The sequence below is a fragment of the Echinops telfairi genome, unplaced genomic scaffold (genome assembly GCF_000313985.2).
Source record: "Echinops telfairi isolate 266 unplaced genomic scaffold, ASM31398v2 ScPeMD7_3533;HRSCAF=4204_0, whole genome shotgun sequence".
Lineage (NCBI taxonomy): Eukaryota > Metazoa > Chordata > Mammalia > Afrosoricida > Tenrecidae > Echinops > Echinops telfairi.
This window is the reverse complement of record NW_022107431.1, coordinates 41,684,673-41,698,351: the sequence shown is the minus strand read 5'-3', so window position 1 is coordinate 41,698,351 and position 13,679 is coordinate 41,684,673. Positions and strand designations below refer to the sequence as shown.

Here is a 13,679-nt window from a genome sequence, read left to right as displayed (position 1 = left end):
ATATATACATAGATCTATGTCCCTATCATTATATATATTTACATATATATGTGCCTATATTTATACCTCTATAAATGTCTTATATTAGGCTGTAAAACAAGTTCTTTCTGCAGTATTGGGAGAGACGGGTTTTCAAAGAAGCCATGCAAATGGAATTTTAAATCAATATAAAAATATTGTAGAAATATGAGATTGATTTGTTTCCAAGACTAGAAACATGAATCTGAAAACCATTGTACATTTCCAACTATTTAGTATCTTTCCACTAAAATTAAGAGTGCGGATAAACTTTAATCTCTATCACTGAAATATTTATTAGTTATTGTTTCTATTGATGCTCAGATATTAAAATGCAAAGGGGGTTTACAAGTTTGTAGATGATGGAATTTTTCCACAAAGTTTTTGAAGTTCCTTCATAAAGTTAAACAGATTAGAGAAAAATGAGCAGAAATTTCAGTTTTACTATTTGTGTTTGGAAAATATACCTTGTGGTATTTTTTTATCATTAGAAATCCACTCCTCCTGACCTGCATACTACTTGTGGAATTGCACATCAAAAAATCTCTCTGGAAAACAAATTTGACAGTATCTTTTTGTTGTTGTTGTGTATTTTTAAAATCATTTTATTGGGGGCTCATACAACTCTTATCACAATCCATACATACATCCATAGTGTCAAGCACATTTGTACATTTGTTGCTATCATCATTCTCAAAACATTTTCTTTCTACTTGAGCCCTGCGTAGCAGCTCCTCGTTTTTTTCCCCTCCCTCACGAACCCTTGATAATTTATAAATTATTATTTTTGACAGTATCTTTAAAACCTTGGAAAAGTTCTCTCCCCAGAAATTTCACTTTTATAAATGTTTCTAAAGATATAATCAGAAATGTGCCAAATAACTACTGTATTCTCTCATTGGCACTAATGACACCAACTCAGAGTGACTGGACAGCACAGGGTAGAAGAGCCCTCTGAGAAGTATCCTTCTCTTGCAGGAGTAGACGGTGGGCTCAAGCCACCGATCTTTTTGTTAGCGGCCAAGCACTTAACTATGCCACTAACAGTTTCAATGTTCAATTCTATAAATAGAGCTTGTGAAATTTCCCATGATCTTTTTGAAGCTCCCTTGTATAATCTATTCACTGAAATGCTGTGTAACTATAAAAATAGTTTAGAAAAATTATATCGCTAAATGTAAAGAGGAAGTTTCTACACCATTTCATTTTTTATTCCCAAGTGAAAAATTTACAAGTATACAATATAATGTTTATATTGTCTTTTTTTTTAATATGGTAAAATTACAAATGGCTGGTTCTTTATACCTTTTATGTTTTTTTAACTGTTTTTCAGTGAACATGCACTTCAAAATATGTGCGTGTGTTTTAAAGTTAGACAGTTCTGGAAGGAAATTCTTTCCCATATCACTAATAAAATTTTCATCTCTCTACAATCAAGTTTTCTCATTTCATGACTGACTGAATTCTGTGCCAAGCAAAACCTTATGACCAAGACTGACAGCTGTGGTGTCTGAGCTGGTTTCGGTGTAACTCTATTAGAAATATTGGATATCTTAAATATCTGCAAGAAAAGCTTGCTAAAACATGAAAACTTAGATAGGAAGAAAAGGAGAAACAGGGTTTTCTTTAGAGTGTTAGCCAAGAAGTGACTCTCCATAAACTATTGTTAGAATCACTGACTCATTACCATTATCTGCTTACCCTTCAGCATGTTTGTGCTGCTGAAAGGAGCCACAAAGGAACAGTCTTTTAAGATCGGTGAAGAAATTGCCGAAGCCGTCACTGCAGCCAATCCTAAACCTGTGAAATTAAAGTTTGAAAAGGTAAGAGAAATTTAATACTAATAATTACATATAAAATTCACATAACCTTGTAGAGAGTTCAGTACATTTTGAGAATCAATAGGTCTTGAATAGTGTTAAGTTTTGAATGTTTTATTTTCATGTAATTTTCTCAAAAATTTTAAATCTTTATATAAGGAAATAAAAGGATTTTCCCACTACTGTTGCTATGTAACAAACCCCCCACACTTAGTTTTATTTTGCCTACGAACCATTTTATTACTCTGACAAATTCTATAGGTCAGAAATGTGGAAAAGATGCAGCAGGAATGGCATGTCTGTGCTTTATAATGCCCACATCCTCAGCTGGGCTGAAATCACTTGAGTCATGCTCACTCTTGTGTCTGGTAGTGATGCCTAGCGGGGGCTGTCATCTGCAACACCTACGTCTTTCCCTGGGGCTGCACAAAGATCTTCATCTACTTTTACTTCCTTCCAAGGACAAGACAGTGACATACATGATCAGAACTGATTTGGGAATAAATTGACCTTCTTATCTCCATTAATATTCCTTGTCTAAAAATCTACTTTTTTTTATATCAATAGAACCACTCCCAACTTTTGGGGTTTATGTTAGCTTGTATGTTTTTGTTTGTTTTGTTTTCTTTTTTTAGTTTTTAACCTTTCTATGTCTTTATATTTAAAGTCTGTTTCTAATAGATTGATTACAGTCACACCATTTTCATTCAGTCTGATGACTTTTGCATTTTTACTTGATAATGCTCAGACCATTTACATTTAGTTGATTATTGATAAAGCTTGGGGGCAGTGGAAAAGACGAAAATACTCGTATTAGGGGTGGGGGCAAAATAACTACACATACATGCTCACAGAGCCAGGGATTTCACCTTAAGGAATTTATCATACAGGGCTTTTTTTCCATGCAAGTTCTTCACTCTTAACACTATTTGTAATTCAACGATTGTAAATATTCTAAATTACCTGTATTGACTGTACCATGAACTGCCAGAAGAATGAACACAAGGTTGTTACTTTGAGGACTAAGGGTGCATCTAATCTGAGCCATGGTATTTTCCATTGCTTCATATGTATGTGAAAGTTGGACATTGAAATGAGAAAGACCGCAGGAGAATCGATGCATTTGAATTGTGGTGCTGGTGAAGAATATTGAAAGTACCAGGGATTGCTAAAAGGACAAACATACCTATCTTAGAAAAAGTTCTACCAGAATGCTCCTTGGAAGCAAGGATGGCAAGACTTCATCTTACATTGGACATATTGTCAGGAGACACCAATCCCTGGAGAAGAACAGTATGCTTGGTGAAGTGCAGGGGCAGCAAAAAAAAAAGAGGAAAGCCCTCAAAGAGAGAGCCTGCCACAGTGGCTGCCACAGTGGACTCATACACAGCAATGATTGTGAGGGGGTGCAGGACCAGGCAGTGTTGCATCCTGGTGTACACACAGTAGTTGTTATGAGTCAGAACTGACCTGACAGCACCTAACCCTAACCCTCCCTCGTAACATTTTAACTTTGTACAATGAGTAGATGTCACTACGGTCATCTTATTTAGTAAGAAGTGACGATTAATTGACTTTCGAGAAAGCGTGCCAGTTGAGGTGGAAGCAAATGTTGTTGCAATATGATTGGATTACAGGCTTGCACTTAATTCTACTAACCCCAGTCTAAGCACATGACATGACCCACTCGATGTTTTATTTCATGAAGACATCGCTGAAGATGTGGGTGCTATAGCAAAGTGTGGTGAAGAAAGTAGATGATGCCTCGCTTTCAGAAAATATAGATAGCATCTGGGGTTGTAAAGGCTTGTTTTTCAAGCAAGCAGTCATCTGAGTGAGGCATCAACTAAGTCCACATGGAAGAAACACACCTTTCTGTGTGATCCAAGGATTGTAAATAACAAATTCCAAATCCAGAGGAGGGAATAGCATCAGAGCTTAAATTGTGAACATGTGGTGTGCAGAAGGTTATGGATGATAGTGGAAATCCATTTGCAGGGTCCCCACATGGATGAAGCTTCTGGTGAATCCTCTCTAGTTGTAGTTGAGGGATGTGAATAGCCCTGTTATCAAACAGAGCATTGTAAAGTCATTTATAGCAGACATAGGTCAAAATGTAATATCTTATCATTTGATCTCCCTTTAAACCCATTTTAAAGCTATTTCTATTAAAAATAATAATAATAAAGTAAAGGGGGAAAATGGCTTAAGCCCCTGAGGAATCTCTTCTGACCATGGACCGGGGCTGTGAATAGCAGCTAACATGCAGAATACACTGGAAAATGGATTGTTGCAGATGCAATTAGGATAAAATTCACCATACCCTATTATTTGATCTTCCTTGTGATCCATTTAAATTTGTTCTAAATTTTAATATTTTCTGTTTTCTTTTAACTAAAGTTCTTAACTGTTTTACTGTTCTATGAAATCCAGGACAGATAAATTGAGACAGTAACTGGATTAATGACCTCTTATAGGTATGCAGGGCAGGTTCGGGGAAAATGTGGAGCTAATAATTATAAGATTGCAAAAAATGTTCTAAAATTGTATTGATTGTATGATTCTTCTTGATATGACTGTATGATGTACAATGAATGACATGCCATTAAATGTTGGGGAAAAAATAATAGGAAAAAAAATTTTTTGGTTGCAAGAAAAGTAATGAGTAGTAAAATAGTAAAGACAACTTATTTTGTGTGTGTTCATCCTATTATTATATCATGAATTTGTTGGGCCCTAAAACATACTGATAATTTTTATAAGACATTTGATTAAAGTCAGAAATAAAAATAAAATATAGTCGGGGAAATGTTTATTGAAAAGGCATTTTGTTCATTTCACCACAGGTATATTTGCCCTGTGTCTTACAAACAAAAAAGAGATATGTGGGTTATATGTATGAAACACTGGATCAAAAGGACCCAGTGTTTGATGCAAAAGGGATAGAAACAGTTAGAAGAGATTCCTGCCCAGCTGTTTCTAAGGTAAGTGTAATTCATTTGTCTTCAACTTTAAGAAATAACTGTAATAATCATTAAACATCTAGGCAGAAGACCTACTGCCTAATGATTCCCAAGATTCATTCTAAATATTTTTGTTCTTGGTTTCTGATTTACTCCCATGTATTTTTATCAAAATTGCTATGAAGAATTGCATGAACCAATGTCCTGCCTGTCTCCAGAAATTATAGTATGATATAGTGTCCTGTGACAGCACCCAGGACAAAGAGAAACTAACAAGAGTAATTTCATAAGTCACACAATTCACCCCTGCTTAACAGAAAGTTAATTGGGCCTATAAAATACAAATTAAGGAGATTTCTGAACAATGACAGTATAACTTATCCAGAATTTTCAACTATAGTGATTTTACTATACTATGACAGTTCGTGGGAAATTTCACTATTGGTGCCCTCTTTGAAATCCTTTGTCTTTCGATTTATATTTGTCTTTATTCTGTAAAAACTCCCATAGCAAACCAAAAATTATTGACATGAGTGAGAGTACTCCGCACACTTAAACTTATGAAGGCCTTGACAGCATAACGGATCTATCGTTGCTTCTATTATGATGTCGACGTAGGGGGTTACTCAGTACTAATTTTGAGGAAAGTTATCTTCCTGCACACTCTTTCTCCACCATCCGGCCTGAACCTAAGCAAAGTTCACACACTTCCTTGCATATTCATATTAAGATAACAGAATTTTCAACTGTCTAATTTAAATTCAATCCACTATACATAGAAAACTATGTAACTGCTAGTATATATTTATCGATAACTATAAAAAGGCAAAGAGTGCTTTCACTGCAGTCACTTTTAAACTTTTGTTCACCTGAATCTGGTTCTTTGATTAAAGGGATAAATAAAAATGTGCAGAAGCATGTCTGACCTTTTGTGCCTATGGTGCCTTGGTTAGAAAAAGTTAAAAGCTTTCACGTTGCTCATCACATGGCAAATGTTCATCTGTGTAACATTCCAATATGACTTTCCTCAAACTCCAGTATCATTTTCCAAGTGATGCTCTATTTTTAGGAATAGGAAGTTATATGAAATCTCCAAAATCTCTAGTAATTATTTATTGTCCAATCATAAATTAACAGATTACTTGGGTAAATCAGCAAATTACCAGTAGGGACATAAGTGAAAGTGTAACAACAATGACGAAACATGTTGAAGGAGCATTGTATCTTTATGTGTGCTTTCTTTTGTTTTTAAGATACTCGAGCGTTCTCTAAAGCTGTTATTTGAAACAAGAGATATAAGTCTAATTAAACAATATGTTCAACAACAATGCATGAAGCTTCTAGAAGGGAAGGCCAGCATACAAGATTTTATCTTTGCCAAGGAATACAGAGGAAGTTTCTCTTACAAACCTGGAGCTTGTGTGCCAGCCCTTGAACTTACAAGGTAAAGATGTTTAGAACAGCACAGTTCTCAATATCTAGCAATCACAGGCCTGGCGTTCCGCATATGCTCCGAGTCAATGAGAAGATACTAGTCCCAGGGCGCAAACACACGTATTTCTTCATCTGCCTCCCCAAAGGAGAATGGATGCTCTCCCTCTCTTCAGAAGGTTTGCAGAGGAAGAAACCACCTCCTCTGGGCTTCCCTTGGGAAGCTACTCAATGAAATTGTGATCGGATTCAGAGCTTGATGCACTTGTTTTTCCCACATCAAAGTTTCTATGCAATCCTTACTATTGTTCCACCAAACTATTTAGATGGCATTCTGAAATCAGATAATCTAGCCAACTAAATTTTATCTTAGCTTAAAGTGTTAGATTTAAGGTATTTATTTTTCACTCTTAGGAGATGAAAAAAAAATTCAAGCCAGTTTGCTATTTACCAACTCATTATTTTCCAGGTAGTAACAGTTTACAGAATAAGTTTCAAACTCTTAAAACCGATCCACATGGTGCCAACTAAGTGAAATACATAACATTCTCAGAGTTGTGACTCCAACTTAAAGAGACTCTTTGTAGATTCCCCATTGGTTCATTATTGTTTAATTCTCTTAATTTGCTATAAAGATGCCTGTCGTGATGGTCTTTAAATGTGTATTTTATGTGGGTTTCATAGGAAAATGCTTACTTATGACCGGCGCTCTGAGCCTCGAGTTGGAGAACGAGTACCATATGTGATCATTTATGGGGCCCCGGGAGTACCACTTATCCAGCTGGTAAGACGGCCAGTAGAAGTCTTGCAGGACCCAACTCTGAGACTGAATGCCACTTACTATATCACCAAGCAAATCCTTCCACCCCTGGCAAGAATCTTCTCACTTATTGGTATTGATGTCTTCAACTGGTATCATGAATTACCAAGGGTAAGCTCATTATATATATATAGTACCTGTGTTATCTTTCAGAGAGATTTCATTTAAAATCCAAATAAACCTAAAGATTTTATGAGCTCTGAGAGGGAAAACAGAACTTCTGTTATTCCCCTAAGTGGGCCAAGATACCACACTTTCCTGATTTCCTGAAAAGTAACACCTTCCCAGCTTCTAACAGGTCGGCCAAATTATAGAAATATTATAATAAATTCTACAGCTATTTCCAAGGTAAACACTAAACACAGAACAACTTGGAATAAACCAAGTAATGAAAAATAAATGGAGGGCAAAAATTCTTTCAAAATGAATATTTTAAACGTGTACAAAATGTAATGTCTACACATGGTCCTAAAGAAACCACACTAAAACAATGGCTTCCAAATAGCTATGAACGTAAAACATCTCCTGTGAAAGCGTAGCAAAAGGAGCTTGTTTGGACGCTCTTTTTCTTCATTTACTCACTCGATACCTGAAGGGCTGTGACTGTAGTACTCTAGGAATCACTTTTCTCCGAGACGGTCGTTTTTACTACCTAGTTTTTACCAGTATTTTTTACCTACTAGTTAGAATTCACTTAAGATCTGCTTAGTCATTGCTGTAGTCTCAGGCGTGATCAACATTGATAGAGACAAACTAATAAAATTTGATATGTAAGTCATTTCTGTTTTCTCAGGAAGCATTTACTGACTTAAAGGAAACAGTAAACTGGAAGCTGAGGCTGAAGCTGTGCTTCGGAGACTTACTGGCTAGCATCTATAAGGCTGTTATACTGGCTCTGAGCTGGGAAGCTTGGGGGTTTTTTTCTTTATCCTTTTGGTGGGGGGATGGTAATTATATTTTATTTCATCACAAACAAGAATGTTAAGCCAATGGTCTTCATAAGAGATTGACCGGAAAAGTTTAATGGAAAGTGATTTATAAGACACCATAAGAATATGGCCCACTCATCTGTCTGTTGTACTGTGGTGCGTGCATGTTGCTGTGATGCTGAAAGCTGTGCCCCTGGTATTTCATAGACCAGCAGGGTTACCCAGGTAGAAGCAAAATTAGATCAGCCAAAACAGGTTTCTGCAGAGCTTGCTGACTGCGAACAGCTAAGAGAGATAGAAGCAATGGCCCACTTCTAAGGGATTAGCCCCTGAAAACCGTACAAATAGCCAGACGCTGCCACGGAGCAGAATATGAGCCCTTCAGGTAGGAAGCACTCAAAATCAAGTAGGGAAGCGCTACAAGTAAAGCATTCAGAACTTGCATTTGTTGATGAGGCATGAGAAGAAATAATTGCAATTATCTATTAATAATCAGAATTTGGAATGTACAAGTATGAATCTAGAAAATTTGGAAGTCATCAGAAGTAAAATGGAAAGCATAAAAGATCAAAGCATTAGTATGCAGAAATGGACTGGCATTGACCATTTTAAATTGGAGAATCATTATGGTTTATTATGTTGGGAATAAAAACTAAGAAAAAAGGTGTCAAATTGTCAAAGATTCAAGATCCATCTTGAAATACAGTGCTGTCTGATGAAATACTTGTATGGCTGTCAGGAAAACCAGTTACTACAACTATTCATATTTACACCCCAACCACTAAAGCCAGTTGTGAAGAAACTGAGGAATTCTACCCACTTCTTCAGTCTGCGCATAATCAAACATGCAATCAAGATATATTAATTACTGGTGATTGGAATGTGTAAGTTGGAAATTGCATGATAGAATTTTGCAAACCATTGACTTACTTGTTCACTGCAAACGCTTATTTTCAATAGCTTATATTTTAAATGGATGGAATTCACAGGCATCAGTTGACAACATCTGCGGGAAGATGAGATGGAGAAGCTAAGTATTTTCACCTAAAACAAGGCCAAAGTCTGACATGGAACAGACCATCCGTTGATCATATGCAAATTCATGTTGAAGCCAAAGGAAATTAAAACAAGTCCACAAGGACCAAAATAAGACCTTGACTATAACCCACTTATAGACCATCTCAAGAACAGATTTGACAGACGGCACATTAACGACCAAAGCCCAGACCACTGTAGGATGACATCAAGAACATACATGAAGAAAGCAAAAGGTCATTAAAACACAGAGTGGATGTCAGAAGAGACTGAAACTTGCTCTTGATGCAGAGTAAAGTGAATGGAAAAATGTGGTAGAAGAGCTGAAGAGAACCTTTCAGAGGCCCCTCAGGAAGACACAGCACTACGAAATGTGCAGGCTGGTGCTAGTCAGCCACAGGGAGGAACCAACGCAGCATCTCAAGCTGAAAGACTGAAGGAAAGAAAATCAAACCCGTTTTCAATATTGAAGGATTCTACGGGGAAAATACAGAATGATGCAGGAAGCACCAAAAGAAGATGGATAAAATACACAGGGTCACTGCACCAAAAAGAATCGGTTGGCATTCAACCATTTCAAGGCAGTGTATGATCAAAAGCCAATGGTACCAACAAAGTCCAAGCCTAACTGCGGGCATTCGTGAAAAGCCAGCCTCCAGGAATTCACCGAGTAGCAGTTGAGATGTTCCAAAGAACTGATGCAGTGATGGAAGTAGTCGTTTATGCCTAGAAATTTTGAAAGTGCTACTTGACCAACCAACTGGCCCATTCAAAAGAAAGGTGTGACTCAACAGTGTGAAAATCGTCAAACAATATCCTTAATAGCATGCAAGTAACATTTTACTGAAGATAATAACAGTTGGAGCAGTACATCGACCAGCAGCTGCCAGAAATTCAAACCAGATTCAGAAGAGGCCATGGGATGAGGAGTATCATTGCTGACATCAGATGGCTAGTGCCTGAAAGTAGAATACCAGAGAGATACTTACTTGTGTTTCATTGGCTAGGCAAAGGCATTTTGATGATTGGATCATTGCAAACTATAAATAACATTGCAAAGAAAGGGCACTGCAGAACACTTAATTATGCAGAACCTGTGCATACTTCAAGAGTCAGTCATTTGAACAGAACCGGGGAATGCCTCCATGGTTTAAAATTAGGAAAGGTGTGTGTCAAGGCTATATTCTCTCACCATATTTAGTCTATATGCTGAACAAATAATCCAAGAAGCTGGACTTTATATCAAAGTATGAATTACAACTGGTATGAATTAGAACTCAGTGTAAAGAAAACAAAATTCCTCACAAGTGGACCAATAGATGACATGATAAAAAGAAAAAAGGTTGAAGTAGTTCAGGATTTCATTATACTTGACTTCACAGTCCATGCTCATGGAAGCAGAAGTCAAGAAATCAAATGGCATCTTGCATCTTGCAGATCTGCACAAGACCTTTTTAAAAGTATTAAAGAGCAAAAGTCACTTTGAAGACTAAGGTATGCTTGAACCCAAGCCATAGTATTTTCAATTGCCTCATGTGTAATAATGTGACAGTGTGTAAAAAGGTGGAGCAAAATTGATGCATTTGAATTATGGTATTGGCAAAGAATAATGAAAGTACCATGGATTACTAGAAGAACAAACAGGTATCGTAGAAGAAGAATATCCAGAATGCTTCTTGGAAGCATGGATGGCAAGAGTTCATCTCATGTACTTTGGACATGTTATCAGGAGAAACTGAGCCCTTGAAAAGGACATCATACTTGGAAGATTCTCGATGAGCTTGGTTGACACAGTAGTTGCAACAGTGGGGTCCAACAGAACAGCCATGAGAATGGCACCAGGCCAGACAGTGCTTTGTTCTGTTGTTCGAAAGGCCTAATTATGAATTGAAGCCAGCTCAGGGGCACCGTGCCAACAACAACAGGAGACTGCTGAGGGTCTAACAATAATACGGTAGTGTTGTTTTAATGTAAAAAGTACTCAAAGATAAGTCTTTAGGAACCTATAGTAACTTCAAATGAGGAATTCTTAGACGACGTGTATAATTAAATTTGAAGTACTCCAGGTTTTTTGCTTAGATTTTCCCTCATACTACCCAATAAGCATCTATCTACAAGTTATCTTTGTCTTGTTTGACCTTCCAGTTGCCTTCTTTCCATGACACAATCTATGCAGCCTTAAAAACATTATCCCTCTCGGCTGGGATTTTTTCTGCTTCCCCTACTATCTATGATCTCCTAGCCCTATGTATCGCAACCAAAAGCTGACTGTTGGCAGGGGATCTACGTAAGTAGATGATAACAATAGTAAGATATTTGCTCTGTGGCAGCAAGAACTTTGTTCATTTCTCTTGTCCCAGTGCCTAGAATAATGTCTGCCTGTCAAATGTCCTGCAGACAATTGCCTGACCGCCTCTGACTACACAAGCGGGAGGAGAATCAAACTCATCAGCCCAGGGCCCAGTCCAACTAGGCAGGGAGCAGACGTCCCTTCCTTCACTCTCTTCCCTCTAACAGTTCTGACAGTAGTCCTTCCTTCCACAATACTTCATACTTCTCTGGTGGGCTCAATAATCCATTGTAATACGCACCCAGAATTCACAGACAATACTCACAATTATAGGGTTTTTGAGAGAAATGAACAGGTTACAATTTAGGATCAAGAATGCTCAGGATACAGTTTTTCAGGCCAGGGACACCTCCGTCAGGACCACAGGCTCAGCTCTCTTGGGTCCTCGGTCTCTGTGCCATGAGATCCCTCGACTTCTGTCTTACCCAAGCAAATGTTTAGTGATGCCATTAAATGCCTCCAGGGCATGGCACTCCACCAAAAGCCTCCTCATGAAGTTGTCTGGCTCTAGCTCCCCCAGATTAAGTGCAAGCAGGCACCCACTTTGCCGGTGAGCCACCTGCCCAAAGGCAGCAGTAAGCTTTACTCTCTCGACCTGGAAGCCTTCCTTCCACTCTGCCTCAGGCTCTGACACTTAGTTCTGCTGCTCCTCTGCTGCCTTACTATTGTTTCTCTGTGGAAGTCACAGCGCTGTGTTTCTAAGCTCTATATTTCTTGGTACAAAGAACATGTTCCACTCTTGTCTCTTCTTTGGGGATGGCAGTGAGATTCCCTTGTTCCTTTTTCTGAGATGGCTCATTTTAAATGCACAGAGGAGCAAAGCTGACCTGTACCCTTTGAAGAGTCCCATACATCGTGTTTGCATGTCCCACCAGTGACTTGGTAGGAGTTACAAAGCCTGTGGCTAGAAGTCACACTGCCACATAGTCATGAATTATTGACAGAAACCTCTAATTAGCATGAGAATAATAGCTCTGCTGGGAAGCTGGCTCAGACTCATTTCTGAATTGATATTTCTGTAGATCCAGAAAGCCTGCACTTCCTCTCGAAGTGAAACTGAAGGACGGAAAGGCACGATTTCACAGTATTTCACTACCTTACACTGTCCTGTATGTGACGACCTGACTCAACATGGCATCTGTAGTAAGTGTCGGAGCCAACCTCAGCATGTCACAGTCATCCTCAACCAAGAAATTCGAGAGCTGGAACGGAAACAGGAGCAGCTCGTCAAGGTATGACCTTGTTCAGTAGACCCAGAATTACAAGCAATCCGATTCTTCATAGGCTCATGAGGTGTGGTGTGAAACAAGAAGCTGGTGTGGAATGTGGGCTCCAAATTGATAAGCTTTGCAAAATCCCAAAAACTCTCTCATGAATTATTCCCAGTGGCTTAGTTTGTTTTACAATTCATTGTGTTTGTTTCCATGGATATAGTGTAGCATGTCCGTTAAAACCCAGAATTAGAATGTCCATCCAGTCAACGTTTTCTATGGTAGTATTAGAAAAAGAAGTGTCCACACTAATAATCCTCACAGAAACCTGGTGGTCCTAGAGAATTGCTAGTGCACTTCAGAAGGAGTCCAGACAGAACATAGCTAGTTAACATGATTGAGTGCTTCCAGGTGCCAGAGCCTGTCCTAGCACTCCGACAGATCAGTAAGGTGACATGGGAGGTTAAGTGATTTACTCCTTGCTACACTGATGGTAAGCGGAGCTGAGAAGCAGACCTACTATTCAGAAATGACTTTCCAGACAGGGAAATTCTAGCAGGAAAGAATACAAAGCAACAGCTTATGAAGGCAGAAAATAATATCTAAGGAAAAACTAGCTTAGCACAGTTTTTCTAAAAAAAATTCCTTTCTTGAGAGATATGTTATGCTATCATGTTTAAATTACATTTTTTGTAGAGAAAAACAATCTGGGGGTGGGGTTAAATTTGATTTATAAGAACAGTATATAAAATTAGTGAAATATTTAAAACTCAACCAAATGACTGAGACAGCATTATTTAGTGGGAACTGAATTAAGCTGATGGAAACAACATTGGGAGTTATAACAGGCAAGTCCCTTAGCCTGAGTTTTGCCATGTATGAAATGAAAAGGTTGACAGAATGCCCTAACGTGCTATCTAGCTTTAACATTCTAAATTCTCATAGGGAAATATTTATAGTAGCTTATCTACCTACAAGCCTAATACAATCCAACCACCAATATATAAAAGCCAGACTTGGTACCATGTCCCAAAGGTGATAAAACGTTTCAAATCAAGTACCTCTCAGTAGGAAAATTTGGGTGAACAAGGACTAGAATTCC

At 38.0% G+C, this 13,679-nt stretch overlaps 1 protein-coding gene across 1 annotated transcript in view; it reads left to right on the top strand.

The window, feature by feature from the left end:
* Nucleotides 1-13,679, top strand: part of REV3L (REV3 like, DNA directed polymerase zeta catalytic subunit) — a 177,139-nt gene that overhangs the window by 159,083 nt on the left and 4,377 nt on the right. The window contains exons 27-31 of the mRNA XM_004702008.3: nucleotides 1,727-1,841; nucleotides 4,685-4,822; nucleotides 6,055-6,245; nucleotides 6,917-7,163; nucleotides 12,389-12,598. Coding sequence (XP_004702065.1) covers nucleotides 1,727-1,841; nucleotides 4,685-4,822; nucleotides 6,055-6,245; nucleotides 6,917-7,163; nucleotides 12,389-12,598 — 901 coding nt within the window. The remainder of the gene's footprint in view (nucleotides 1-1,726; nucleotides 1,842-4,684; nucleotides 4,823-6,054; nucleotides 6,246-6,916; nucleotides 7,164-12,388; nucleotides 12,599-13,679) is intronic.